General features: G+C 60.4%; 1 protein-coding gene across 1 annotated transcript in view; it reads right to left on the bottom strand.

Moving 5' to 3' along the window:
* NTSR1 (neurotensin receptor 1) overlaps positions 1-27,700 on the bottom strand; it is a 40,552-nt gene extending 12,852 nt beyond the window's left edge. Inside the window, exon 1 of the mRNA XM_008688205.2 lies at positions 26,987-27,700. Coding sequence (XP_008686427.2) covers positions 26,987-27,700 — 714 coding nt within the window. The remainder of the gene's footprint in view (positions 1-26,986) is intronic.
* Between the last annotated feature and the right edge of the window lie 216 nt (positions 27,701-27,916).

Genomic DNA, 27,916 nt, shown 5'->3' with positions numbered 1-27,916 from the left:
AGCGTGGAGGACAGGCGAACACACATGACTCAGTGGTGAGCGTGAGGCAGTCTGGTGGGGACAAGGGGCCATTTTCTGGAGGAGGAATCTTTATGCAGAGTCCTGAGAGATGAGGGGCACGAATGGGTGGGAGAAAGGAGAGGGGCCTCAGGAGCCTGTGGGGGTTGGGCAGGGGTCACATCGCAGAAGTCCATCGCAGAAGCAAGGGGAGGGGGTGAAGAAGGTGGGTAGAGCCTGGGGGCAAGCAGGGGCCTGGGCCCGGGGAGCTGCCATGGTGGCCTGCGTTGGGGTGGTGCCCATGGGGATGGATGCAGCAGACGGTTGGGGGAAACTGGGGGGCTGAGGCCGGACCCAGGGTTGGGTGGATGCGGGGGCGGTGGCAGGCAGGAGGCAATCAGCGTGAGGCCAGGAGGGGACCCAGTGAGACTCTCGGCCTCGGAGGCGCATCTCCTGCCTTACTGACCCCCCACGCGGCGTCTGTGCTCTAACGCCCTCCCAGGTTAGAGGCCCCCCCACGGCCTCCTCCAACAAGATGAGTCTCTTTCTTGTGCAAACGTGTCAGCAGAGAGGCTTCCCCTGGCATCTGACGAGCCGGTCTTCCCGGAGCCTTTCCTCCGAGCCGCCTGCCGCCGTCAGTGTGCGTCCCCGCAGCGACTCCCAGACGAGGCGTTCGCGAAGTAGGATTTGTTCTGCTTTGGTGGAGTCGGAGAAAACCGCAGCGCGGGGTCTCGGAGCTCTTCCCCCAGCCAAGCCTGGACGAGCGGCAGGATGCGGGCAGAGGTGGGCAAAGGGCGCGAGCTCACTGCCTCCATCGGCCACTGCGATGCGCCGGACGCCGGCCAGGCTGCGGCCGCGATGGACCCAGTCCTCGCTCCTGCTGTTGCTGACGCACACCTCCCACTATTGACCCAGGCGCAAACCGCGACTTCTGGGAGGTCTGTTCCAGGCGTGCAGCCGTCTGGGGGCATTTACCCAGGCTCCTTCGGGGCGATCTTCTACTGCCCTGTAGATCCCGGCCCCTACACGGTGAGATGAGTTTTCTCTGACGGCTCTGAAACGGCCTTGGCCTCCCGGTGCACCTGCTCCCTGTGCCGGCTGGGCCGGTGGGCAGATCGCATTCAAAGGTGCTGATGTGGTCACTGTGGAGTGGTCAGCACTGGATGTCTCAGCTCCTCGTGGCCAGTCTGTTGTTATCCACGAACTCAGCCACAGGGAGACACAGTCTCACCAACACAAGCTACAGGGAAAAACCCACAGCTCTACGGGGACTGAGTGGAGACAGAGCATTCCTACAACTGGAAAAACAACTCGGAGGCTACCCTCTGGGCTGCGAGACATCTGGTCAACGTGGCTGCTTCTGGACAAGCCCCACGGCTGGTTCTGGCCCTCTGTGCCTGCTCTGGCCCCAGACCAGCTGCCACCTGCCCCCACATGCCCCGCGGTGGCATGTTTGCCCCCCTGCGTCTTTGCCATCCTCAGGACCTCCTGGGGTCCTGAGAGCTGGCCTTCCTAATTGTCATGGGCAGCCCTGGCCTTGTGGTGTCCACTTGGGGCCAGGCACTCCCCTAGACATCCCAGGCCATGAGGCAACTGTCACGGGTCCCTCCACTAACAAGACTGTGCCATGAACTCGCCAGCTGGTGGCCCGTGGATGAGGGCCCTCCAAGACGGCTGACGGTTTCCAGCACCCTGGACACACACCTTTTGCAATGTGGTCGGCCACCCCTCCCACAAAGACACGGAGTCTGTGGCCCACCCCCCACTGGCCTGGCTCTGACCTGGGGCATGCAGCGGAAGTGCTGTCTTCTGAGCCAGGCCTCACGTTTCCCACTCTCATTCCCTCAGAACGTGGCTACCACAACGTGAGGAAACCCGGATTTGTCTCCTGGACAGCGAGGCCTGGGCAAGAGGAGCCCACCCTGCAGACCGGTGAGTGAGGCTGTCTCGGACTCATCCAGGCCCGTGGAGCCCCCAGACGACAGCAGCCACGGGAGGGAGCCAGCTGCACGGGCATCCGCAGCAGCGCAGGCAGCGTCGTTGCTGGAGCCCGCAGGCGTGGGGCTGTTTCCTCACGCAGCGGAGCTGGCTGATACGCTGCCTCACAGACGGAGTCCTGCGCTTTCCGATTTACCAGCCCCACCGCTGCATTTTCTCTTTGGAGAGAAACACCCCTTGTGTCAGTAAAATTCACGCCCCAGGCGCTGACAGGAGGCCCGAGGAGGCAGTGGGAGCATCGTGTGTGGCTCACTGGGCTGTCCTACCCCAGGATCTGGGGCTGGTTTTGTAAAGACGACTCACGGCACCTGCGGTGCGTCCCCCCGGCGGTGCCACAGAGCCAGCCAGGTGAGGGGCACGAAGGAGGCAGGAGACGGTTTTCTTTCGTTTTTGTTCCCGTGGAGAGAGGCTGGCCCACGGCTCTGACGTCGCAAAGCAGCAGCACATCACTAACCCTTGAGGGAGGACAGCCAGCTCCGTGCTGCCGGGTCGGACTCAAGTGCAAAGTCAAACACGCGTGAGCCCCGGGCAGCCAAGCCCGGCCGGGGGGATGGATGGGGTTTGCGGATGTCTAAGGGGGATCTTCCCTCCATCCCTACAATCAGCAAATGTTCATGCTGCACTCGGCTCCTTGTCATGGATATCTGAGTGTTTCTGTGTGTGTACACACGTGTGCATGCACGTGCTGGGACTACGTGTGTGTGCGTGTCTCTGTGTGCCCGTGTGTGAGCATGTGTGAGCGTGTGTCTCCGTGCCCGTGTGTGAGCGTGTGTCTCCGTGCCCGTGTGTGAGCGTGTGTGAGCGTGTGTCTCCGTGCCCGTGTGTGAGCATGTGTCTCCGTGCCCGTGTGTGAGCGTGTGTGAACTTAGCTGCCATACGTGTTCCTGTTTTGCTTCGGCTCATGCAGAACCAGGGAAGTCACTTGAACATGGAAATGTCTCCCGATGGTGAGGGGCCTGGGGGCCTCGGCCTCCCACCTTTGCCCTGTTGCCCTGCGGGTTCTGAGCAGAGCCCCTGCCTCCTGGACCGGCTGCCGCCAAAGGCACGTGTTTCAGAACAAACTTTCCCCTAGTGAATACTGGGCCTTCGTAATCATGCTGGTTTCTGCTGAGGGATGAAAACCTGCAGATGGAGGGGGTAAGGGCAAGGCTCTGAAGATCAGGCTCTGCGGTTAGGAGAGCGGTCGAACACGGGGTCCAAATCTGGTGTGCAGACCAGACCCCCTTGAAGAAAACTGACCCCGAAACAGGAATTGGCTGGAGCCCCAGTTCTCAGGCAACCCCTCCCCGATTCGTGCTCCTGGCTGGGGGCCACCCGGCTCCTCTCACAGCCTCACAGGCCCCTGCCTGGCGTTCTGCCCCCTGTCCATCCCGTGCATTTCCTCTTTCACCCTCTGACACCAGCCCTAGGCGTGCACTCGCCTCACGTGACCCAGAGGGGAGCTATCCTGTGTCCCCCAGGTTCATAGCTGCAATCTAGCTCCCGAGGACATACTGTAAGGAGGTGAGGTCTTCAGGGGTGATTAGGTCACAAGGGTGAAGCCTGCACGATGGGATGGGCGCCCTTATAACAGAGACCCCAGAGAGCTCCCGCGCCCCTTCCACCACGTGAAGACATGGCAAGAAGTTGCCATCACGATCAGGGAGTTGGGGTCTCACCAGACACCAGGTCCACCAGTGTCCTCGTCTTGGACCTCAGCCTCCAGAGTGGGGAGGTACATATGTCCCTTGTCAAGAAGCCCCTGGTCTCTGTTGGAGTGGACGGACAGAGCGGACGGACGGAGTGGCTAGAGTGGACAGACGGAGTGGATGGATGGGTGGCCAGAGCAGATGGACGGAGTGGACGGACGGAGCAGATGGACAGAGCAGCTAGAGCAGACGGAGACAGCTCCAAGTGGCTGTGCGCCTGCCAACGGAGCTGTCTCAGTGCCTGCCTGCCGAGGAAGCACGGGGCATGGGGGGCCACTGTCCTCCGTGCAGGATGGAGGCCGCCCATGGAGGCCACTCGGCCTCGTGGGGAGGCTGTTCCCTGAGCCGGCATCTCATCCTGGGGCCACTCCCCCTGCATCATCCCTCCACCCGTGAAGGGAGTCTTATCTCCTTTCTAATAAGGTGTTTGTCACAAAGACATAATTGGTGCATTTGTTACACTTGGAGGGCTTCAAGTGACACTGGGGTCTTTGTTGCCAAGTGGGGGTCTAGCTGAACCACGACCGGCCTCCGTGGGAAGCAAAGAGGCATCGGCTCTGTCCCCCGCCTGGCGCTGCCCCGTGTGGCCACCTCCTGCACCTGCGGCCGTGATGGTGATCTGCGTAACTGACCAGGGCTGGCCGGGGTGCAGGACTGTTTAAGCTCCGGGTGTGGACAGGACCACGTGGGTACAGGCTGACCTCTCTGGCACAGACGGAGCTGGGCTCATCCTTTCCCCGGGCAGGTAGGAGTGGGGCAGGCTGGAGTGAGAACTCCTGATTCTTCTGGTCGGCACGTGGCTGTTACGACGGACATGCGTGTGTTGCTGCCCGCACCCGGAGTTCACTGCGTGAGGACAGAGCCCGGCCCCCGCGAGCCCCTGAAGGGCTTCCCGTGTGAATGAGCAAGGAGATGAGGGGCCGTCCGCTCGGGCCCCTGTGACGAAGGGTGCGGCCCGAGTGGCTTACGAACAACATAGATCTATTTCTCACAGCTCTGGATGCTGGGGTCTGAGATGAGGGCTCTGGTTATAGATGGCCCCCTGCTTGGGTCCTCCCAGGGCTGGAAGGGGACGAGGGGACTCTCTGGCCTCTTCGTATGGGGGCACTAACCCCATCACGGGGGCTCCACCCCCGTGGCCTGATCACCTCCCAGAGGCCCCACCTCCTGATACCATCACCCGGGGTGGGGGTTAGAGTTTCAACACAGGATTTCGAGGATGGGGGAGAGAGAAGCGCAGCCCCCAGGTCACCCCCAAAACAGGACGTGTGCACGGGACATTCAAAACAACCCATGAAAGAGTCGTGCCAGGAACTGAAGCCCTCCTGTAAGAACAAAGGGGCAGGAAGCCCCTTCGCGAAACACGGTAAGCATGTCAGGGGCCCCCGGAAGCCTGTGCTTGGGCCACGCCTTCTGGAAACAGCGCTGGCCTTCTCTGCACCCCCCATGAAGCTCGCGCCGGAGCGTGAGTGACCAGGGCCAGAGGTGACAGAGGTTTCATGGGGGTGGGAGGCCCACAGGGCGTGCGCCAGGGACGGCACCCTCCTCTCTTGCCCCATCACCCCCCCAGTCTCATTAATGAACCAGAGTTACGCCAAGGAGCTAAGCCCCGAGGACAGGGTGCTGGGGGGCACCAGGGATAAGCACAGACGTGACTCAGACAGACCTGATTCACAGCCCCTCACGGCTGTGTGTCTGCCCAATGGCGTCCCCACCCGGGACGTCTCCCGATCCGTAAGTGGGGACAGTCCCAGGAGCCAGAAGGAGGCCATGAGGGTCAGAGTTGGCTCTTAAAGCTGACATCAGTGGTGTGAGCCACGCCGGGTGGGGGGTCGCAGGGCTTTGCTGAGGTAATATGTCCGTGACACGTTTGCCACCATCACGTCTGCTCAGCCCGCTCAGAGCTCCCCTCGCCACTGAGGCCCCAAGTCAAGAGAGGCTGTCTGAGGGCGGTGGCCCCCCACCCCGGAGCTGCCCACCTGCGTCCTCGGTGGCCCCCGTGGCCTGCCTTCCCAGAGCTTCTCTTCCCAGCCTGGGGTGCTGGAACGGAACGAGGGACCGAGGACCACGGGGGGGGGGGTCCTCCGGCAGGGTGTCTGCTCGCGGTCGCAGAGAGGGGCGTGGGCGCGCGTCAGCCAACGGCCTCCCCGGAACCAGCTGCTTCCCTCCCCCTAATTAGCGTTAACGACGTCCCCCCAGAGCTGTGACTCTGAAAGGGCCTCTGGCCGCCTTCCTGAGGACTGAGGAGGCTGCTTCTGTTATGACTGGTGATCAGACTCATTTTCTCTGACAGATCTTCTCCCCGAAAGATATTCACGCGCTGTTTGTGACATTTAAATTACTCGGAATTTGCAAGTCCAATGCCGGCATGAATATTCATGGCTGTGTTACCCTCGCGGGTTCTCTTCTCCGCGGCTCCCAGGACACAGTCCGCCTCGGGTGCCACGCCTCTCCGCAGTGATGTGACAGGTCCTCCTGACCCTGTGGTGGCTTCTTATCAGAGAATGTTCTGGAACCTGAACGCCACCAAGGTCCCTTCCACGTGGCTGTCAACGCAGTCCCCAGGGCCGCCCCATGGTGATCCCTACAGGCTGGGAGACGGAGTTCAGGAAGGGCAGGAGGGGGGAATGCAGGAGCAGAGCCGGGGTGGACAGGAGTGGACTGCTCAGGCCTCTGTTTGACCTGCTTTTCTTCAACCACAGGAGGCTGTGAAGGGCTTCGGCACAGACCCGGGGCTCCCCTGACCTCGGCCGTGGCTGGGCCCCTGGGAGCAGGACAAGCTATGGGCTCCCCCAAAACACTCTAGGCCCTTCTCGTCCATCACCCGACGTGGAGCAGACAGCCTCGGGGAGGCTCTCCCCAGTGGCCATGGGCGCTGACCCAGGGCCATGGTGCCCCACCTGTGAGCCTGGGGCCACACCCCCGGCCACGTCTGACCTTCTGTGGTGGCTGCATGACTCAGCCAGCCTGAGGCTGATCAGCACGATGGTGGGCCCCGTCCCTTCCTGCCCACGGGGCCTCTGGGCAGAACAGCTTGGCAGTTCCTCAACAGTATAATAAACAAAAAGAACTACCATGTGGCCCAGCACTGCCAATCTGGGTATGTCCCCCAAGGAACTGAAAGCAGGGGCTCAGAGAGATGTTTGCACGCCCACGTTCACAGCAGCGCCATTCACAACAGCCCAAGGGTCCGTCCACAGACGGATGCGTGAGCAAAGTGCAGCATCCACATGGCGGGGTGGGATTCAGCCTGAAAAAGGAAGGAGTTCTGACTCCTGCTCCCACACGGTGATGCTGTGCTGAAGGAAGGGGGCCAGTCACAGCAGCACGAACACTCGCTTCTCCTTACAGGGGTTCCTGGAGGAGCCAAATTCAAAGAGACAGAGACAGTGGCCGCCAGGCACCGGGGGAGGCAGGCGGGAGTGCCTGCTCCATGGGGACAGAGTCAGTTCTGCAACACGAAGGGAGTCCTGGAGACGGATGACGGCAGTGGCCACCAACCGTGTGAACGTGCTTAGTAGCCCTGAACTGCGCTCTTAAGGACGGTTAAGAGGGTAACTTTCATGTGCATTTTATCACATTAAAAAATTGGAAGAAAACTCCAAAATATATGAAGATCTCTTAAAACCCAACAAGAAAGCAAATATCTCAAAAAGTGGGTGAAGGATGTGAACAGACACCTCGTCAAAGAAGATAAACAGATGACAGAATTAACAGGCTTCACGTCGTACGTCGTTAGGGGACCCCTCATTAAAACCACAGCGAGACCCGGCGCCCGGCGGCTCCGGCGGGGAAGCGTCTGCCTTCCGCTCGGGTCATGGCCTCGGGGTCCTGGGATCGAGCCCCACGTCGGGCTCCCTGCTCAGCCGGGAGTCCGCTTCTCCCTCTGTCTCTCCTGCTCCCCCTGCCTTATGCTCTCTCTCTAATAAATAAACAAAATATTAAAAAACCCCAACAATGAGATATAATCTGTGTGGCTGAAATAAGAACCGATGACACCAGACGCAGGCCGGGACGCGGGCAGCAGGTGCTCTCACGCGTCACTGGCGGGAGCGCCACACGGCACGGCCTCTCCGGAAGGCAGTGTGGTGGTTTCTCACAAAACGAAACGTACGGCCACCACACGATCCAGCAACCCGTCTCCTATTCACCCAGATGCGCAGACGACATCCGTCCACACAAAAACCTGCCCACGGGTGTTTACGGCAGCTGATTCCAGAATCGCCAAAACCCAGAAGCAACCAAGATGCCCGTCAGCAGGTGAGGGTAAACTGTGGACCCCCCAGACTGCGGAGCACTATTCAGGGCTAGCGAGAAATGAGCTGCCCACTCATGAAAACCCAGGAGGGATGAGCGAGTGAGAGAAACCCTCTGCACAGGCCACACGCGGCTTGATGCCAACTCCGTGACATCCTGGCACGACTCTGGAAATGGTGAAAACACGACTGGCTTCTGGGTGCAACTCCACCGCACTCTTCAGATGTTTGGAAACAGCTACTGGGGTGCCTTAGCTCCTCGTTCCCACTGCTGTCCTAACCCCCCCAGGGTCACCCTCCTCAGGACACACCCAGTTGCATTTAAAACGGGCACATTAGAGGATTAAGAGCTAAGCCAGGAGCTGCCAGTTGCCCCTGGTGAACAGGTGTGCCCGCCCAGCCCTGACCAGACAGACACCGGGAGCCGCTGTCCTCGGTGGGCACAGGGCTCCTCTCCCCAGCCCCTCGACCTGGGCTCAGTCTCTCCCTGGTGATGCAGAACAGCCCTACCCACCACGTCCGCCTGCCTGGGGCGGGCAGGGGTCCTTCCTCCACCCCAGGGCGCAGCCCCAGGCCAGACGGTGCAGGATCAGCTGTGTCTGGGCTAATGGTTCCTGAGGCCCCTGAGGGGACCAGAGGCCTCTGACCGAGTTGCGGGAGAGGCTGCCTACCCCGCTCCTTGCAGGTGCTGCCCTCACCTCTGCTGGCCAGCCACCGGAGAGCTCTCACCCTTCATCCCTGAGGCCTCACCTTCACCCTGCCTGCCGCTGCCCACACTGACCCACCCCAAGCTGAGCACCGGGACCTCCCCCAAAGACGCCCATTGCTGGGGGAGCGGAACCTGCCCCCCGAGGCCCTAGGACGGGGACAGTCCTGTGGTGTGGGCCTCAGCAGCCGCCGGGGGTGGGGGCAGTGGGGCTGGGCAGGCGGTGCCCCCACACCTGCACGCAGCATCACCAGGAGCCCTCCTCCCGGGCCCAAGGGTGGGGGCCTGATGTTGGGGACAGTCCTTGGGGGGGGGGGTCTCAGCCTGTGTCACCATGCCTCACAGCCTGCCAGGGAAATGGTCCCAAACCAACTAGGACCTAAACCCTAAACGTCTGCTCAATAAGTTTGGGAGTACCAGGGCCCCCCACCTGGCACTCAGGGGGCCCCCTGCCCAGTGTGTCTGAGATGCACATCTGGGAGCCCTCAGTCCCAGGCCCAGGGGGGCTGGTCACCCTCCTCCAGGCCACTGGGGCTGAGCTCCCGCTGTCGCCCTTGCCCCGTACATGGCCCTCGGGCTGAGCTCAGGTCCCACACGGGGCTCACGGACGTCCCAGCGCTCGTCAGCTTGGTGCAGGTGGCCGAGGCAGTGGTGCCCTCAGGCCGAGCTCTCGGGCCCCTTCAGCTGTCCCTGTGGCTTCTTCCCCACAGCCTCCCAGCCTCACACCAAGGCCCGGGCCCCAGTGGGTGCGTGAGCACTGCCCCTCCCCCCATAGGGGAGGAAGCTGAGGGCTTGGCTGCCGGGCTGAGGCCTAGGGTGGACGCTCGAGGCTCTTGGGCCCTCAACGACACTTGTCCTCGGATCCACGGGACCAGGGCAGGGAGGCTGGACATTCGAGGCCCACAGGCTGGGACGCCAGGGTGTCCAGGACCGCTCGCGTGGTGAGCGGTGCTCTCCTTCCCTCAGGCGTCACCACATATCCCTTCCCTGACTCACCTGCCCTCCCCCTCCCCCTGGACGCATGGCCACCCCGTCTCCCGGCTGGTCACCCTAGCTCTGCCCGGGCTGCTGAGCGCTGCTCCCCGTGGCTGGACTTGGGCAGGGCCTGATCCCTGGGCTGTGCCTGGGTGGGCACCCGGACAGAGGGGTCCCTGGGGACGCGGAGGCCTCCCCGCTGCGGAGGGCTCACGCTAGCCCTCCTGCAGGCCGTGCCGCGTCTGACCTGAGTCGCCCCCGGCCCCGGGCTCACACACAGAGCCGATCTGAGGAGCAACGTTATCTGCAGCAGGGCTCTCATCTGGCCCAGTGTGGAAATGCGGCCAAGCACTGGTGGGCAGTTAAAGCCACAAACGGCTTCAATTCTTACTGAGATGCAAACAGCTCTGCAGAGGGGATGTTGAGAAATGAGCCCTCTGCCATTTTTAGAAACCAGACAGCAAAAACTTGTGAGCGGACTGTTGGAAACGGAAGCTCCGCTCACCCGCGGGTGGGTTGTCCGAGGGGCCGTCCCCCAGGTGAACTTTGGCAACTTGCTGACCCCACTCGGCAGTCAGAGCTGCCTTGTCTGGCTCTGCCCTTATGACTCACTGAGGGAGCAGAGCACTGGGATGGGTGCACAGGAGCCGCGAGGTTGACGGATGGAGGGCTTCATGGACGAGGCGACTCTGGGCCCAGCTGAGCAAGTGGGGGAACATGGGCATCTAGAGGGAGGTGAGAGCACAAATGTTAAGGAGCCCGAACCTCCTTTCCACTGGATTAAAGTGTGGGCACTGGGAGACTACAGGGCGCGGTGATCCACCCACTTTCCCAGACTTGAAAGCCGCTTACCCCTTCCTCCAGGAAGTTCTCCCTGCTGCTCCACCTCACACCACTCATAAGTCAATGTTGCTCTTCCTTGTCCTTGTAGGGAGCCCTGGGAGGGGTGCAAAGAGCCGGACTGGTCCCGTGTGGGCTCTTTATGTGCTGGGGGCTTTGGGCAACCCCAGGGCTGTGCGGGGACCACTGGATGCTGCCCAGTGAGCAACACAGGGGGTTGGGTGCTGGGTTGCCCTGCACTGGCCACAGAACCAGGGGCCCAGGACACAAACGTGGCTGTCTGTCCCCTGGCCCACACTGCTGGCCTTGCCCAGGAGCCAGACCCAGCTGGTCCGGGCAACATCTCTCCTTGGACCCTGAGGAAGGATCCAGGCCTCTTTAGAATTAACTTGGGGTGGCTTCTTGGGCACCCATGCCTGCCTGCCCTGGGGTGGTGCCTCTCAGCTCCACCGTGGCCCTCGGGAAGCTCCTGCAGACCGAGGCCCGGGGCTGTGGATTCCCGGGCCTGGGGCTGTTTGCTATGAAGACTTGCAGGGTCCACTACTTCTAGCCCAAGCCTCTCCCTCCAGCCTCCCTGGATACGTGTCCTTGTAGAAATGCACGTGCAGCTGCCCCATCTGTGCTGCTTGCAACAGTCTCTCCAGCGCCAGCCCGGGGCTCAGAGCTGTGGGCCAGCGGCCACGAGCGGTGACACTCATCAGAGCCCTTCCGCTGAGCGCCAGTGGCCTCCCAGAGCGCAGAAGTTGGCCCCAGACCTGCCTGCTGGATGGGCTGTCTCAGGGAGGGAGGCTGTGGTTCCCGGCAGGGACAACCTTGTTTCTTTTCGGTGGCAGAGGCAAGCCGTTGGTGTCTCACCGTGCTCCGGCACTCGGACCTACCTGTTCCCGGAACCGCGGCCGGGGCTGGCTGGACCCCGTCCTCCTAGCCCCTGCTGATCGCTGCCGTCTGGCGTTCCAGGACTGTGCTGACGGGCGGCTCGGGGAGACCCCAGGGGTGGCCGATGGAGAGATGCCCGCCCACAGTGACGAGTCTGAGGGGCTGTGGGGGGACCAGGGGGCCTTCACGGGGCCTCGTGAGGGGAAGGACGTGACCGGACCTCATTTCCCAACCAGATCAGATGGTCTCTCTGGGACTCGAGGAGCACCTCCGGGACCAGGGAGCACAGGTGAGGCTGTGACCCTTGTTCCTGCCACGTACTCCTCAGGAGCACCGGAGACCACCCTCCAGCCCGTCAGCGTCACCGTTTCCTGTCTGGACTCCGAAGGAGCGGCGGGAGGGACCCACGCATGGCCTCTGGCTTGCAGGCCATCTCTGTGCCACTCACGGGTATCTGGCAGCACTGCGGCCTCTCTCGGCAGGAAGGGACAAGCTGGCCTCCTGGCTGCACTTAGGTGGCCCCATTATTGGGGGAGAATGGTACCACTTGACCCCCAAATCAGTAATCAATAATGAATAATAGCAATGAAGAGAGCTCTCGACGCTTGGGAAGCACTTGGCTGGGCTCTAGCGGCCGCACTGCATGGCACAGCTGGCCTCTCCAGGGCCCAGCATGCAGGTGGCAGGGGACAGCAGGCGGGACACGGGATGAGAGTGAGGGGTGGTCTGGGCCTGTCGCCTCCAGCCCCCCAGACCAGGCACCTCTAGGGTTTCCTTCATAAAGAGCCTGTCCTTCTGGGCTCCCCTCTCCCGCAGTGGCCGTTTCTCTAGGGCAGGAGGAATGAAAACACATTTAATTTACTGCTGATGGAAGTGAAAATCCCCGAGTGTGGGGGCCAAGCTGCTGGGACCCCCTGGAGAGCCGTTCTGCTCGCGTCCTGGCATGCGCTTGGGTCGTAACCCTGGTGACTCCAGCTCACAATGTCATGGAAGGGGCTGGGCAGTTGACCCAGGGATGCCCCATCTATCTTGTGAATTAGTTAATAAGGTCAGGGAAGGATTCCATTAAAACTCAGCAGGAGGTCCTCCAGAAAGGGCTGGAAGAGGTTCTGAATGCTTTAAATGCCAACTAAGAAGCTCCCCCTTGGGGCTGGGATGAGGTTGCCCGTGACCGCAGCCCCCACGCTGCTGACCCAGCTGAGACTTGGTGGACTGTGGCTCCTTTCAGCTCCCGCCTGGTCAAGCGCTGGGGTCGGGACAGGGTACGAGATCCCTTGGCTCTTTTGGGAACCGCTGGGCGCAGGCAGGGGATGGGGCAGGGGTTTGGGGCTGGAGGCAGAGCCACCAGAAGCCCTCCCATGCCTGGGGCGGGGAGCTCAGGCGGGTGGTGGGGGCATGTATGCACCGGGCTGAAGAGAGCCGGGGATCCTGACCACACCCCGGCCTCACTGCCTGTTGCCCCCGTTTCCAGCTTGCCCTCAGCCAGAGCAACCTCCCGACCAGGGTCCCCTGGACTGGCAGCCCCAGTCCCACCTTCTGCTTCTGTCCTGAACTGTGGTCTGGTGGAGTCATTACACCAAAACATATGTCCAGGTCCCACCCCCAGAACATGTGAGTGTAGCCTGACTTGGAAAAAGGGTCTTTACAGATGCAGTTAAGGACACCGAGATGAGGTCATGCTGAATTAGGGTGGCCCTACATCCAACGACAGGTGTCCTTATAATAGAAGAGGAGACACAGACAGAGGACACGCCACGTGAAGACAGGCAGAGACCGGAGGGACGCCCGGGGCCACGGGAAGCTGGCAGCAGCGGGAAGGACCCTCCTCTAGGGCGGGCCACGAGAAAGCGCGGCCCTGCCCACACCTTGGTTTCAGACTTCTGGCCTCCAGAGCTGTGAGGGGCTAGGCTTCCGCAGTGTGAGTAGCGTGGTCTGTGGTCCTTCGTTACCATGGCCCCAGGGCTCAGGAGACCCTCTCGACAGACAGAAGCAGAAGAGGCGCTTGGGTAGAGCCTTCTCCAAACACGAGTGTCGGCCCGGCGGTTTTAATCGGATCTCCAGATCTGACATAAATGTAGGTATTTTAATACACGAGACGGGCGTCTTTTAAACAAGCTGTCAGGAAAATGAACTGCAGGAAGTTGAACGGGTGTGAACCTTGTCTGAGTGCCCTGCAATTATCTGGGTCTAGTGTGCGGGCAAGTGTGACGGGGGTGCCTCGCAGGCGCCTCGCTGCTCCGGAAAAGCCTCCTGCGGCTGGGGCACGCTTCCCGACCCCCGACCCCCGCTCAAGCATCTGTCCGGCAGCCTGCCGCAGCTGGCTCGTGCTTTCCCCAGTCTTCGGAGCCTCTGAGGGTGGAACGGGCCCCCTGGGACCTGTACCCTTCCCAGCCCCCGGCCTGGCAAGTGCCCCGCTCCCTCCTCAAACTGCACCCGGCACCAAGGCAGAGCAGGTGCCCCCCAGGTGGGCTCGAGTCCCCGGAGGACAGCTCACTGCAGCCAACGGGCCTCGGGGCAGGGCAGAGCCTAGGGCCCAGGCATTTGCCAGTCTGTGGGGGACAGAGGGGACTTTGGGCTGACCACCTTCCTTCCTGCCTCACGTGGGCATCACAGCAAGCACCGCACGGGACTGGCCAGCCCCAGAGGCTCAACGCCCTGCTCACACGGGCTCCTGTCTGCATTGCCTCACCATCCCGTCTCCTGCCCTGGACCCTGGTGCCTGTGCTGCCGGCCTGCTGTCTCGGGAAGACGGGCTGACCTCCTGGAGCCACCAGACAGCGAGTGTGCGCCAGAAGCTGGTTTCACAGACGTGTCAACGCCGTTCGGTGGCTGGGCCTGCCCCCGCCCCCGGGCCCCTCCCCGGAGTGGGGAAGATAAAGCAGGGAGGTGACAGGGCTCCCCACACAGAGGACAGTCCGGAAAGGGGTCTCCAAGCTGCATGGGCAGGACTCTCCCTGGGCTGGAAAGCTCCCTGCCCCCACTCGGTGCTCCTTCCTGGTCAGGGTTTCCAGGAGCAGCTGGTGCTGCAGATCCAGAGATCCTGGGAGCCGAGTCGGGACAGATGTGATCGCTTCTCCCTCAGCCCCAGGCAATAAATAGTGACCCTCGGCAGCTTCCGACCGCGCACATCCTGTTGGGCCCGGGGCCTGAAGCAGATGGACTTACACATGGACAGTCTTTGATTTTGACTCCGTACCAGCAAGTGCTGGATGTCCCGGCGCACGGCGCTCCCGGGTGACACGACCCAGATGCACTTCCACTCCTGCCGGACCCTCTCGAGCTGGAGGTCCCCGGTCCAGCCAAACAGCAGCGAAATCAGACTCGGGACAGCAGCGTCCCACGGCCTGCCGGGAGCAGTCCAACGTCGTCACTCCTGAATAGGGGCGAGTCCCAAACAGCCCAGGACTCTTGGGACTTCAGGAGGTTGAAATGGCGTGGGTTTTTTTTTTTTTCTTTTTTAATAGAGGAAGTGTTTTTAGTCATAAGAACACAAAACTCGCTGAAGAATGCACTTAACCTTTAACTGTGTCAAGGGAGAGGTACTGAGCTCTACGGTAAATTCACCTTTTAACAGACAACGAGCTAAAAATGTTTAAGTCCAAATAATGTCACTGCTTTTCATAAGCTTCAGTATAAGATTTACTCAAACACAGTGGCTATCTCCGACTTCCCGTTTCTAGGATAGCTCTGTTTCTTTGTTGGGTATTCTGTTGCGACTTTGTTTTAATAGTTCCTTTGAACCAGTCTTCTATCATAAACCGTCTCAGATATTTTTGAAAGTAGGCAGTGTTTAAAATCCAGGGCTGACTCCCACTTGGGTACTGGACTAGCTCTCCTGTCATAAACAACTACAGAATTGTACACAGCACGTCACCCAGTTGTTCTCAGACACGGGACAAGCTACAGTGTAAGACCGCGGTGGCCGAGAGCGGGGAGACTCACGAGTGAGCCCCACCATCACCTGTTTCTCTCCTAGCGGACGTTTTCCGGATTGCATCACTGGGAGCTGGGGTCCGGACACAGCATGGCTATCCCGGCGGAGGAGGCAGAACTCAGAGACTGCGGCCACAGAGCAGTCTGAACATGCAGAGAAGGCACTTGAAAGGGGGGCCCCCGTGGTGGGGGTCCTCAGAGCCTGTGAGGGGCTCTCCATGGCCTCTGTGCTGGCTGGGCTGTGTACACGGACTGAAACCTTGATAGGCTTATGGCCGGTGGCTGGCATTCTGGCAGGGCTGGAGGGCAGAGGCCTCATGAACACGCCGAGTGTCCTGCTGAGATGCCGGGAGGCCCACACCTGAGGAATGAGCACTGTGCCCTAGAGGGAGGCCTACTCCAGACCCACCTACCTGAGCCCCCAAACAAACCCCGAAGTCCACGGGGACACTGAGCCCAGAGTTGAGTCCTCCCAAAGTAGAAGGCTCGGGCTTCTGCAAAGCTGCATGGATGAGGTGTAAGCCAGATGATGAGTCTGCAAACAAATGGCCTAAAATGCAGGAATCGACACTCTTCAAAGGAAGATAACAGAACGCAGAGTGTCTTCAATGCATCATCTACAACATTCAGTATAAACAAAAAATTACTAGCTATGCAAAGAAACAGGAAAATGTGACCCATTGATAAGAAAAAAAAAAGCAATCAATTAGAACAGCCCTCCAGGTGAGCAATGAGAAGTGGGAAATATCAGGTGGGAATGGGGACAATGTGAATTCTTATCGGACTCTGTAACTTAAGGATGCAAGTTTACAGCCCCGGAGCAGCCAAGGACAAATAGACAGGTATGCCTAAAAATGTTAGTCGAGGAAATAAAATGGAATACCCTGGCTTCCCCGTCAGAGGACTAAGAAAAAGATCTCTGGAACTGGTGAGTGTGGGAGGGAATCTCAGCAAGGAGAGAGCTGGAAAGGGGACCCCTCAATTCTGTGCATGAATTGACACAAATCTTGGGCTCACCCTTGCCCTGCACATGCGTGGAACACACCTAAAGAACCGGAGTAAAGGAAGGATCTGAGAACTGCACTGCAACATAAACAGACGGGGCTTGTGGTACTCCTGGCACCCGTACGCGGCCTGCAGGGCCTGTGGCCACCTCGTCCCTCTCGCACAGCTTGGATAAAATGCACCAATTCCTTGAAAGACACAAGTCGCCAAAACTTGCGTCTGGAACAAGGACGAAACCCTGAGTGGTGTGTTCGTGGGGAAGAGCAGGACAGCGCAGTGCAGGGCGTGCCAACGGGACTGACGCTGGAGCCACCGCCACACGCGGTGAGGCAGAGCTGCCCGCTCTGGGCTCCCTGCGCAAAGGAAAGAACCCACCGAAAACATCGACATTCTGCAGAGGGTTCCAGAGAACCCAAAACAGCACAGCAGTGTTCAAGGTGTTCAGAAAGTAACCCCAAGCACTTGATATGGAAAGAACCAGGAAACTATGACGAACTCTCACGGAAGAGACAGTAGAGACTGCTCTCAGGAAGACTCAGATGGGGGACCTCCAGACGAGGGCTTTGGGGCGGTACAAGCACCAAGCTCCTTGAGATACAGGCAACGCTCTTGAAACGAATGGAAAGATACAAGTTCTTAACAGATGAAACCACATTGAAGAACCAATGGAAGTCTTAGACTAAATGATGAAATGCTGTTAACCAAACTGACGCCAGGGAGCCACATACCCCACAGAGCGAGCGCGTGTCATTCACCAGCACCGCGACTCTGGGCCGCCAGACCAACCTGAAGTCCTTCAGGGAACTGAAATCACGTGGGTATGTTGTCTAAGCACATGGAATTACAGATGAACGACAGATGTTGTCAACATTTGGAAATTAAACACGACTCTAAAGGGCCCACAGACTAGAAGGAGAGTCTGAGGAGAAATAAGAGAGTATCTCGAACCGAATTAGAATACGTTTCAAACATTTTGAAATGGCACTAAAGCAGCATTTAGGAGGGAATTTATAGCATTCAGTGTTTAAACTACAAAGGAATAAAGGCCCTGAGTCAATAATCCAAGCTTCCACCTTAAGAAATCTAGGAAAGCTCAGAACAAATTAAATCCAAACCAAGCATGAAAAGGAAATGAAGAAGGGAGCATTAATACATAAAAACGGAAGCAGGAAGACAACAGAAAAAATTCATGAAACTGAAAGCTGGTTATTCAAAAAAGAGTAATAATATTGATAAACTCCCAGCCGTACGGACCAGGGGAAAGAGGGTGCATGGGTCAGCGGCACCAGGCGTGAGAGGGACGAGGTGGCCACAGGCCCCGCAGGCTGCGTACGGGTGCCAGGAGTACCACAAGCCCCATCACCCCAAATGTGCAGCTTGGATAAAATGCACCAACTCCTTGAAAGACACAGTCGCCAAAACTTGCTCAGGCAGAAGTGCGACCCCGGACTCTCTCTACGCCCACGGAAGGGACGGGATTCGTGGCTGGAAACCATCCGACAAAACTCCCGGCCCAGACGGGGTCACCGAGGAACTCTACCGACCCTTTAAAGAGCAGACGATCGCTTCCAGAAAACAGAAGAGGAGCAAGTACTTCCCAAGTCATTCTGTGAGGCCGACGTGACCCCGAGACCGAAACCAGATGAAGATGCACAAGAAAAGAAAACCACAGACCAATATTTCTCATGAGCATAGACACAAAAATTCCCCACAAAATAGTAAATCAAGTCCAGCCACACGTACAAAGGACAGCGTGTGGCCAGGTGGGGCCCGTAGCAGAAAGACAAGGCTGGTTCAACAGTGAAAACCAGCAACATTTCCCACCGGTACCAGGTCCCCGGAGTCGTCAAGTCCACGGAGACAGAGGCAGAGTGGTGGTCTCCGGGGCACGGGGAGGGGGCCGGGGAGGGGCTGTTTGGTGGGGACAGAATTCCCACCGGGAGGGGAAGGAGTGCCAGCCACGGGTGGGGGGATGGTCGCGCAGCGATGTGAGCATGCTTGTGCCGCTGACTCCACCCTGAAAAATGGCTAAAACGGGAAACCGCATGCTCTATATATTTTGCCACAATAAAAAAAAAATAATGAATGTAATGCACTATATTACCTAAGGAAGAAAATCCACGTGACCATACCACCAGAGGCAGGAAAAGCACTGAACGGAATTCAACATCCATTCATGATTTCTTAATCGGATAAAGGGCCTCTACTAAAAACGTAAGTAAGCTAAAGGCTGGTCCTTGATTGTAAAGTGTAAAGACTTTCTCTCTAAGATGGGGAACAAGGCCGGGAAGTTTTCTCTTCCGCTCTGATTACATATCGTCCTGGAAGTCAGAGCCAGCACAGTAAGGCAATAAAAGGGAATTAAAGGTATCCAGATTGGAAAGGAAGAAATACGACTTTCTCTATTCACAGACAACATGACTGTCTACACAGAAGATCCCGGCGAACCCACAAAATAATTTCTAGAATTCCTAAGTGTGCTCATCACGGTCGCAAGACACAACGGCAACATACAAAACCCAACCACGCTTCCGTGTGCTAGCCATGAAAAACTGGAAATAGAAAATAATTCCCAGAACATGAACACTTAGCTCTAAATCTAAGAAAACACGCTTGGATCTGTGTGCTGGAAGCCAGCGCTCATGACGGCAAAGGGGACCCAACTCCACGGAGGGATGCTTTGTCCTCGGGACTGGATGTCTCCGTGTGAAGACACCAAGTCTCCCCATCACGATTGACACATTGACCTGATTTCAATCAAAACCACCTCGTGCTTTGTTGTAGATATTAAAAAGCTGATCCTAAGATTTACGAAGAAAGCAAAGGGCCGAGAGTAGCCAAGCGGCGTTGGAAACGAGCCCAGCTGGAGGACGCACGCCGTGTGGGACGCTTGCTGTAAACCCCGGTGCTGGAGACGGTGTGGGGGCAGGGACGGCGCAGACACGCAGACGGAGGGGTTCCGGGCAGAGCCCCGCACCGGAGGTCGGGCGACTTTTGATTAAGATGCCAAAAAACTTCTGTGCGGAGAAGATCATCTTGTCATGGGCAGTACTGACCACGTGGGGATGTGCAGAAAAACAGAGGCACCCGTATCTCACCCCATAGAAAAATGAACTCAAAACACATCATAAACCCAAATATGAAACATGAAACTATAAAGATGACGGAAGATAGCAGGAAAGAAGATCTTCGTGAAATCTAGATTTCACCAAAAGCAGGATCCGTGAGAACGTCCGCTAGGCTGGACTCCGTCAGAACCATAGCTGTCTGCTCGGTGACGTGCAATGTCAGGCAAATGCAAAGAGAAGTCACAGAAGGGGGGAAAGTATCTGCAGGTCACGTATCTGGACAAAGGACTCGGAGGCAGAATGCATTTTAAAAACTCTCAAAATTCAGCCATCAGCCATCAGAAAGCAAGTCGGTTTAACAATGGGCCAACTGCTCAGGCAGACGGTTTGGCAGGAAGGTCCACAGCTGCCAACAGCATATGGGCAGGTGCCCCACGTCACCAGGCATGGGGGGAACGCGCATCGAGCCACGGCAGGATCCCACGGCACACGCCCTGGACGGCTCAGTGAAAGTAAACCCACACCTGGAACTGACCGGCACCGGCGTGGCCAGGGTGCAGAGCGCTCACCCTTCCGTGGGCTGTGGTCGTGCGGCACGGCACCCCACCTTGGAACGGCTTGGCAGTTTCCTAGAAGGCGGAACATGTTTCTGTACGACCCCGCAAACCGACTCCTAAGTGTTCACTTGGGAGACACGAAAATGCACGTTCTCGCAGAATCCTGTACCTGAACGTTCGTAGCAGCTTTATTTGTAAATTGCTCAAAACTGGAAACCACCTGACTGCCCCTCACCTGCCGAACGGATGAACCAGCAATGGCGCCCTCCAGGAACAAAGGCACACGCGATTGCCGCGGCAACAGCACGGATGAATTCTACGTGCCAGACTCAGGAGGGGACACCCCAGAGCCTCCACTTACACGACGTCCTGGGGAAGGCGCGAGGCCGGGAGAGCAGATCCTGGTCTCCAGGGGCCGGGGTGGGGCGTGGCTGACCCAAAGCAATAGCACCAGACAAAGCTTTGGGGCGACAAGACGGGCCTCGATCTCGTCTGGGGCGGTGGTTACGTGGCTCTACACGTTTGCCAAAACTCAGAAGTCAACACGAGAAAAGTGACTTTTACCAGGTAGAAATTTTAAAATAAGGGTTTCCTGCAGGACCCTGCACATGGATGACAGGGAACCGCTCCCAGCCCCAGGAGGGGGGTTCCCCAAATCAGAGGGCCGGGTGTCCCCACACACGTGGCCGCACTACTCCTGTGTGTGGGTCGCAGAGCCCTCACTGGGCGCCCGGAGCCGTGCCAGGCACGTCGGGCGCGTTAAGTCACCGAGCCACAGCGTCATTGCTACCCGCGGTTGGCCGGCGAGGAAGTGGGGGGCACGAGTCGTGAGGCTTGCCCAGGGTCCGGCAGCTGATGACACAACCCGCACTTCCCCTCCCCCGCAGGGTGGGAGCGCCCCTGCCGCCTTCCCTGACCCACCCCAGCCCGGAGCGCTGGTGGCATAGCCCCGCAGGCGTTCCCGTGTGAAGTCCCCAAAGCAGGCAGAAGGAGGCTACAGGGGAGCAGCCCCACCACTGGGCACTGGGTGCGGCTCGAGCACCCTGCCCTCTCTGGGCCGCGGCTTCCTGGCGGCCTCCAGGGGGCTGCACTCTGCCGGCCTCAGCCAAGCAGAGTGCGGGGTGCCGCTGGGGAACAGCAGGGGTGCGGGGCGCCGGGCAGAGCCTGCAGCTGTGAGCTCAGCAACATCATCCTCTCCTGGGTGGTGAGTGGTGGGGAGAGAGCACTGTGGGCTTTGAGCTCCCCACGAACGTTCCCAGGGCCGCTCTTGTCCTTGTGGGCCACCGAGCCTGCAGGAGGACGGGGCAGTGCCCAGAGGCCATCAGAGAGAGGACCTGGCCGCGCCCCGGAGCCTTTACAGGACGAGGCCTCGGGGTGCTTCATGCTCGTTTCCGACAGACTCACTGGGACGTAATCGTTTACATTCACTAAAATTACCCCTCAGTCCCCAGCTCCGTGAGTCTTCCTAACCGCCCAGCCGTGTAAGCACCGCCAGTCAAGACGCCGAACGTTTATCGCCCCACGTCCACCCCGCCCCCAGCCCGTCAGCCTCTCATCTGTCCCTGTCCCTGTGCCTTTTCTGGAATGTCCCGCAGGGGCAAGTGTGTCGCGGGCAGTCTTCTGAGGCTGCGGCCCTCGCTCCACGCACTGTTCATTCGTGGACTCCGGCTCTCGGAGAAGACCGCAGACAGGCTGGGGAGCCCGCCGGGCAGGGCGAAGAGTCTAGACGGGGGCGGGAGTGGGTGCAGGGGCGGGGGCGGGAGGGACAGTCAGGGTGTAATGGGGGACAGAGCTCCCCTTCACGAACGATGGCCCTGTTCTGGGGACAGGTGGTAGGGGTTGGTTGAGCTGAAAGATGGTTGAAATGGTGAATTTCATGTATGTATCTTTTACCACAATAGACACCAAGACAGAAAGGCTTCGGATCCCTTTTTCTGTTCCCAACACAAACCACGAGGAGACCAGATGGGCGCCTGGCTGCTCTTTCTCTGGCGGAGAGAAACAAAGGCTCCCCGAGGCCCGCAGCAGGGCCCGCCTGTCCCGTGGTGCTGTGGGCCAGCGCCGTCCTCCTGGAGCGTGGACTCTCCCTGGGAGGGAGGATGGCCCACGGGCGCCAGGCCGGACCCACCCCGCGCTGCGGACGAGGACGTCCTTGGACAGAGGTGCCGCATGACGGTCCAAATCAGCACCTCGCAGGGGTGCAGCCTCACCGTCTCACCGCGGACGGTGCCCGGGTGTGGTGACTGTCCCAAGCGTGGACTTTACAGCCACTTCCCTTTCTGGGCGTCTGACGGGAAAGCACGCGTGTTACTCGGCGCTGTCTCTAATCCCCGGGACACGGAGCAGCTCCGCATGGGCTCGGCTCTCAGGGTAGGGCACGCCGTGACTTCAGAAGGCCCCTCAAGCTGGGAGGCTAAGGGACAGGAGGGAGGGTCTGTGCTCTGGGCAGGGACGCGCTGTCCTCGGGGCGCGGAGCGGGGGACACGCAATGGCGCAGCGGGGAGCCGGTCAGTGCGTGGCTGCCATGTTTCCCCTCTAAAATGGCACTTCTGTGGGGACCCTGTGCCTCGCCGAGCGTTACTGACGAGTGCCGGCGTCACTGAGGCCAGTCCGCTCCCCGCGCAGGGGAAGGAACAGAGAATCAAGGTGCCACAGGACGGAAACCCTGAGAAAATGACTCACGGCCTGACTCTATTGGAACCAATTTTCCTCCACTTAGTGGAGACGGGTCCTGCTGCCCCTGCCCCCACTGTGGAGTCATACCAGGCTGTACGGGCCACGTGTCGCAGAGGCTGCAGACCCGGGGCAGGTGGGCGTGGGGCACCAGCTCCTCCCCACCCCCACGATCCAGCTGGGCTCCGAGGGCGAAAGGACGCACCCCCACCCAGGGTGGCCAGCTCCCTCCAAGGTCGGCCCAGCCCCCAACAGGAGCACTTCTGTCTGACAAGGTGGACAGAAGCAGGGGCCCCAGGCGTGGGGTCCTCCAGCCATGGAGCCGCTGGGAGGCCCTTGGGGCCCGAAATCAGCAACTAGGAAGTGTTGGCACAGAGAGCCTTCAGCTACTGCCAGTCCAAGCTCCTGCCCTTCGTGGTGGCTTGAGGCTCCCCTGCCCCTGCCCTCGGATCCCCCGCCCCTGCCCTCACCTGGGCACCACTGGTGCATGGAGGGGCCGTTTTGCCCTGGGGAGGCTCCTAGGGTCCCTCTGCCCCTGCTCACAGAGCTCGTGTGCTCCTGGCGCAGAAATACTTTACTGCTGGTTTGAGCATCACAAAGACTAAATTTACTAAGAAAACGGCAGGTCCAGGTCTCAGCAGAGAAGCCCTACTGTCCCCGCGGACGTGTGCCAAGGACTGGGCACCACTTGAGGACTAGCGTGGGGCCCTGGGATTCTGCCCAGCCATGTCCCTTGGCACCGAGGGCTGGGGGTGACCCTGAATCTGGGGGTCAGTGCTCAGGGCACCTGCTTGAGAAGTCTGGGCTCCGAGCTTCCGTCACCTGCCCACTGCATGCGTCCGTCCTCCACATCCCATGCCCTGAGCAGTACAAACGTACTTTCAATGGAAAAGATGCGACCTCCCAGATCCCCTTCTGTGAACTGAGTGGCAGAGACAGCCTGCAACATGGACGGATGCTGCATGGGAACCCGGTCTCGCACGGGCTGTGTGTGCACACGTATGTGTGTCCTGTGCCTACGTGCACGTGTTCCATCTCCGCGTGTCTCTGTGTCTCCACGTTCGTACGTGTATGTCCGTGTCTGGGTTTCTGCGTGTGCATCTGTGTGTGTGCATGGACACAGACCCCAGGCTTTAGAACACTGGGCTGGAGGGGGTCAGCCCCTCCCCTCCCCTCCTTCTTTACCTGGGAAGACGAGAACACACCTGGGGACGGCATGGGTCTGGGAGCTGTGGCTGGAACCGGGCCAGAGCCGGCCCCCAGGTTAGCAACTGCCTTGGGACAGGCAGCATATTAACCACTGAGTCCTGGGTCAGGGCTGGGGGGCCACAGGGATCACGAAACCGGGCAAGCCCCTGGCCAGGTCAGATCTGAACCAGATCCTCAAACCCCCCAGGTCTCTGCCGTCCTGGCCACAGCGCACATTGACTGGAGGGATGGACATAGGCCGTGCCCCTCCCGAAGCCAGCCAGAGAGCCCGGGGCAGCAGGGTCCACACGGTGCCTGAGGTCAGAGCAGGGGACCAGGCAGGACTGCAGGGGGCTCAGGCATGACCCACGTGGGCTGACCCACACAGGCAGGGCACCCGTGGGGACTGCTGTGCACCCCGGGAGACGGTGCACTGAGTGAACAGTGGAGGCGGTATTGTTTCTTAGGGGGACTTTCTAGTGGGAAGACCCCTCAACGGCAGGAAGGCTTCACTGCGACCCACAGGCTGTTGGAAAGACCGAATCCGTGCCCTCCTGGGGTCAGAGGAGGGACCGGATTAGGGAAGCAGCAGGCTCTATGGGCTCCTCCTCCCAGCCACCCTGTCAGCTTGGGGCCCAGGGTCTGGGGCCTCTGCCGGCCTGGCCCTTGCCCTGCCCTGTGAACGAGCTCCGCTCAGCCCAGCTCCAAGTGACACACTCAGAAAATGCCCAGCTGTTCAGCAACGACTATTCAAAGTTGCTCAGAATCTGATCCCAAGCCCCCTCATTTCTAACTATGACTGCTGCATGCAAGTGCCCAGGATGGGCTCCTGTGGATGAGGGGGGCTGGCGGCCTCACGGAGACGTGCGGGCTTTCCTGTTCTGAAAAGAGGGTCCATTTGATTGGCCGACAGCTCCACGCTTCCAACATGGCCGGTGAGAGGGAGACACGCGGACACAGGCACCAGCCCCTCCTCGTCAGGCATCACTGCTTAAAAACAGCGGATGTTCGCCCCGACCCACCCAGTGGCCCCGAAGCCCGAGCGGGGAACGCGAGCCCGGGGCACCGTCCTGAGATGGAGCAGGGCGTGCGGGAGGGAGTGGGATGGCGGCGAGGCCCGGCCACACTCCTGGGGGCCACCGTAACGGTCGGTTTGGAGGGAAGGGCACCTGGAGTCTGGGGCCTTCAGGGGAAGACGGACCGTCCAGTCCCTGAGGGTGTCAGGAAGCCAGCAGGCATTTCGTGAATGCTGGGGCAGCCCTGTGCCTGTGGGCACAGAAGGGGGCCTGTCCGCAGCCAACGCTCAGCAGACAGCTGCCAGGACGCGCGCTGGGTGGTGCAGGTGTCGCAGCCTCCGAGCACAGGGACGCGGGGGAACGGCCCTTCGGGAGGTGGAGTGGTGTCACCGAGGCATCTGATTGCATAGGGCCACCGGAGAGGAGGCAGGAGTGGGGATAGGCGGCTTCGGGGGGACTGTGCGCGCTCTGCTGCTTGTTTTTGATGATTCAAACCCGCCTGCTCCCGCCGAGCCCTGGGAGTGGGAGGGGTGGGGGTCTGAGTGGCGGCGGCTCCCGGGTGGGCAGTGAGTGCTGGCGACCTCAGCTGCTGACCCGAACCTGCCACATCGTTCCTTTGAAGGCAGGCGGCGTGGCTGCTACGCCCCCAGCGCCCCGGCGCAGGCTGGGAGAGGCCCTGGGCACAGCCGATCAAAGACAAGAGCTAGGGAGACAACGCGGGTCCTCTGAGGCCTCGGGAAGACAGTTTCCCACTGTTCATCGCACACGACCCCGTGTGGCTTTGGCTGCAGTGCAGGACGGCGTCGCAGACAGGCAGCTGGGCCCTACTGACCTCCCTGCGGCATGCGGCTGGGCGGGGGGTCCCTCGGCACTCAGGGGACCCTGTAGCCGCAAGCGCTCAGCACAGGCGTCAGGGCCCACGGGGTGGTGGCTTGTGGAAGGTCAGCCACAGCCCAGGGAGTGATGCGTAGACGACAGCTCCTGCCCCGCATGGCTGCCTCCCCACCCCAGCACACCGTCCTATTCCAGCATGAGCCCCGCTGGGAGGTGTGAAAGGACAGCCAGATGGGGACAGGGGCGCCCTGGTCCCCTCCTCTGGCTCTGCTGAGCACCTGCAGGCCCCGTCCAGACCCTTCGTTCCCATCTCACCCTGCACCTCCATGGCTACCAGGTCCTGGGGCCATGATGCCGTCCCAAGTGGCATGTCTGCGTAGACTTCCTCCCACTCAGGCCCCTTGCCCAGGTGGTCCCTGACTGAGAAGCCCGGGCCAGAGTACTGCACCCTGCCAGGACGCCTCATCCTAGTCGATTCCCAGGGAGGGCCCCCACCTGGGCTCCCGTAGCACCTAGCTTAGACCCTCGGAGGGCTGTTGGTCACTCGGCTCCGGGGCTGACTGACTGCCTCACACAGGTCCCCCACCTGCCACCATGCCCAAATACATTAAGATCCTCCCAGCAGAAGCAACTTTGTCATCACCACCACCAAAATAGTGCTTCTGAGCGTTTCCATGTGCCGGGAACTATTTAAGCACTTCCCACGCGCTTTCTCCCGAACCCTCTACCACCTGAGATCGGGGCTGTGATTACCTGCTTCACAGATGGCAATACTGAGGCTTAACTAGGGAACCAGCCCAAGGCGGCATCAGGTTCGGTTCCACCTCCCAAGTGTGAGTGGGGGCAGGGCGGCCAGGAGGCACTGGGTGGTTGGGGGAGGTCAGTGCTGGCCTGGGGGCTCTGCTGCAGAGGAGACAGACCTGGCCTCCTGGAACCACAAAGCCTTTGGGGAAGCCGACGAAAGGGGCCGCCTCCAGCACACATGTTTACGTTAAATCTCAGGGAGTTTGGGGACAGCTGAGGCCCATCTACGGACCCTCAGAGACGTCACTGATCTGAGGGCCCAGCCCCCTTTGGTAGGAGGGGATGAGATGGAGGGTGAGATCTGGCAGCTCTGGAGTGAAAGGTGGGAGAAGGGGGTCAGGCTGCTCCTGAGCGCCCAGCCGCCTGCCCCTCATGCCCTTCCCGGCTGTGCAGGAGTAATATTTCCTGGTGACACCCTCTAGCTCCGTGTCCCAGAGGGCACACAGGCTGGAAAGGACTTTTGAGGCGAGGGAAAGAGAAGCAGGAGGCGCCCCCTAGGAGTGTCTGCTGACCCTGCCCCTGGGCCAGACCCCGTTTCTCCCTCGCCCTTCTCCCCGGACATGGCTGCTCACCTGGATGACGACCTTGATCGTGGCGGTGCCCACTACGGGCGTGCACACCAGGCCGCCGGGGTGATGGCCATCGGCGCTGCGGTTCTGCTGGCCCATGGTGAAGGGCATGGGCACGGCCAAGAGGCCTGAGGCCAGCCAGATGGCCCCGATGAACTTCTTGGTGCGGCTGCGAGACATGAGCGTCTTGGCCCTGAAGGGGTGGCAGATGGCCAGGTAGCGCTCCACACTGAGGCTGGCCACATTGAGGGCCGTGGCATAGGTGCAGGCGTCGCGCAGGAAGTAGTAGCCGCGGCAGACGGCGTCGCCGAAGGCCCAGGGGTGGTGCACCCAGATGAAGTTGTACAGCTCCACGGGCATGGCGAGCAGCAGGGTGAGCAGGTCGGACAGCGCCAGGCTGCCCAGGTGGTAGTGCACCGTGCTCTGCAGGTTCTGCAGCGACTTCTTGCGGCCCAGCGTGAACGCTGTCACCGAGTTGCCCACCGTGCCCACCACGAAGAGTGCCAGGTACACCGCCGTCACCAGCACCTTGGAGTAGATGTCCGTGTTCACGTCCAGGTCGCTGCTGGGCGCCCCTCGCAGGCGCTCGGACTCGTTGCCCGTGCCGTTCCCGAAGCCGGGCACCAGGAGCGCCGCCTCCAGCCCCGAGGACGGCAGCGGGAAGGCTTTGGCGCCCGGCGCGCCCCGGGGACCCGGCGCCGAGCTGTTGAGGCGCATGGTGGGCGCGGCTCCGGCGGGGACCTAGCGGAGGGAGCCGGCGGGGAGGGCGCAACAGTGCGAGCGGGTGCGCCGTCCAGCCGGGGAGCTCCCTACCCGGCCCGCGCCTCCCCGGAGCGCTCGAGGCGTGCTCACCGGGGGCTGCCGGCTCCCGGCCGGCCCGGCTTCCTCCGATCTCTAGCCTCCGCGGCTGTGCGGGCTACCGGCTCCAGACCC

The sequence above is a fragment of the Ursus maritimus genome, unplaced genomic scaffold, assembly GCF_017311325.1.
Source record: "Ursus maritimus isolate PB19 unplaced genomic scaffold, ASM1731132v1 scaffold_22, whole genome shotgun sequence".
Lineage (NCBI taxonomy): Eukaryota > Metazoa > Chordata > Mammalia > Carnivora > Ursidae > Ursus > Ursus maritimus.
The sequence above is the reverse complement of the archived record's forward strand: the minus strand, read 5'-3'. Positions and strand labels throughout refer to the sequence as shown.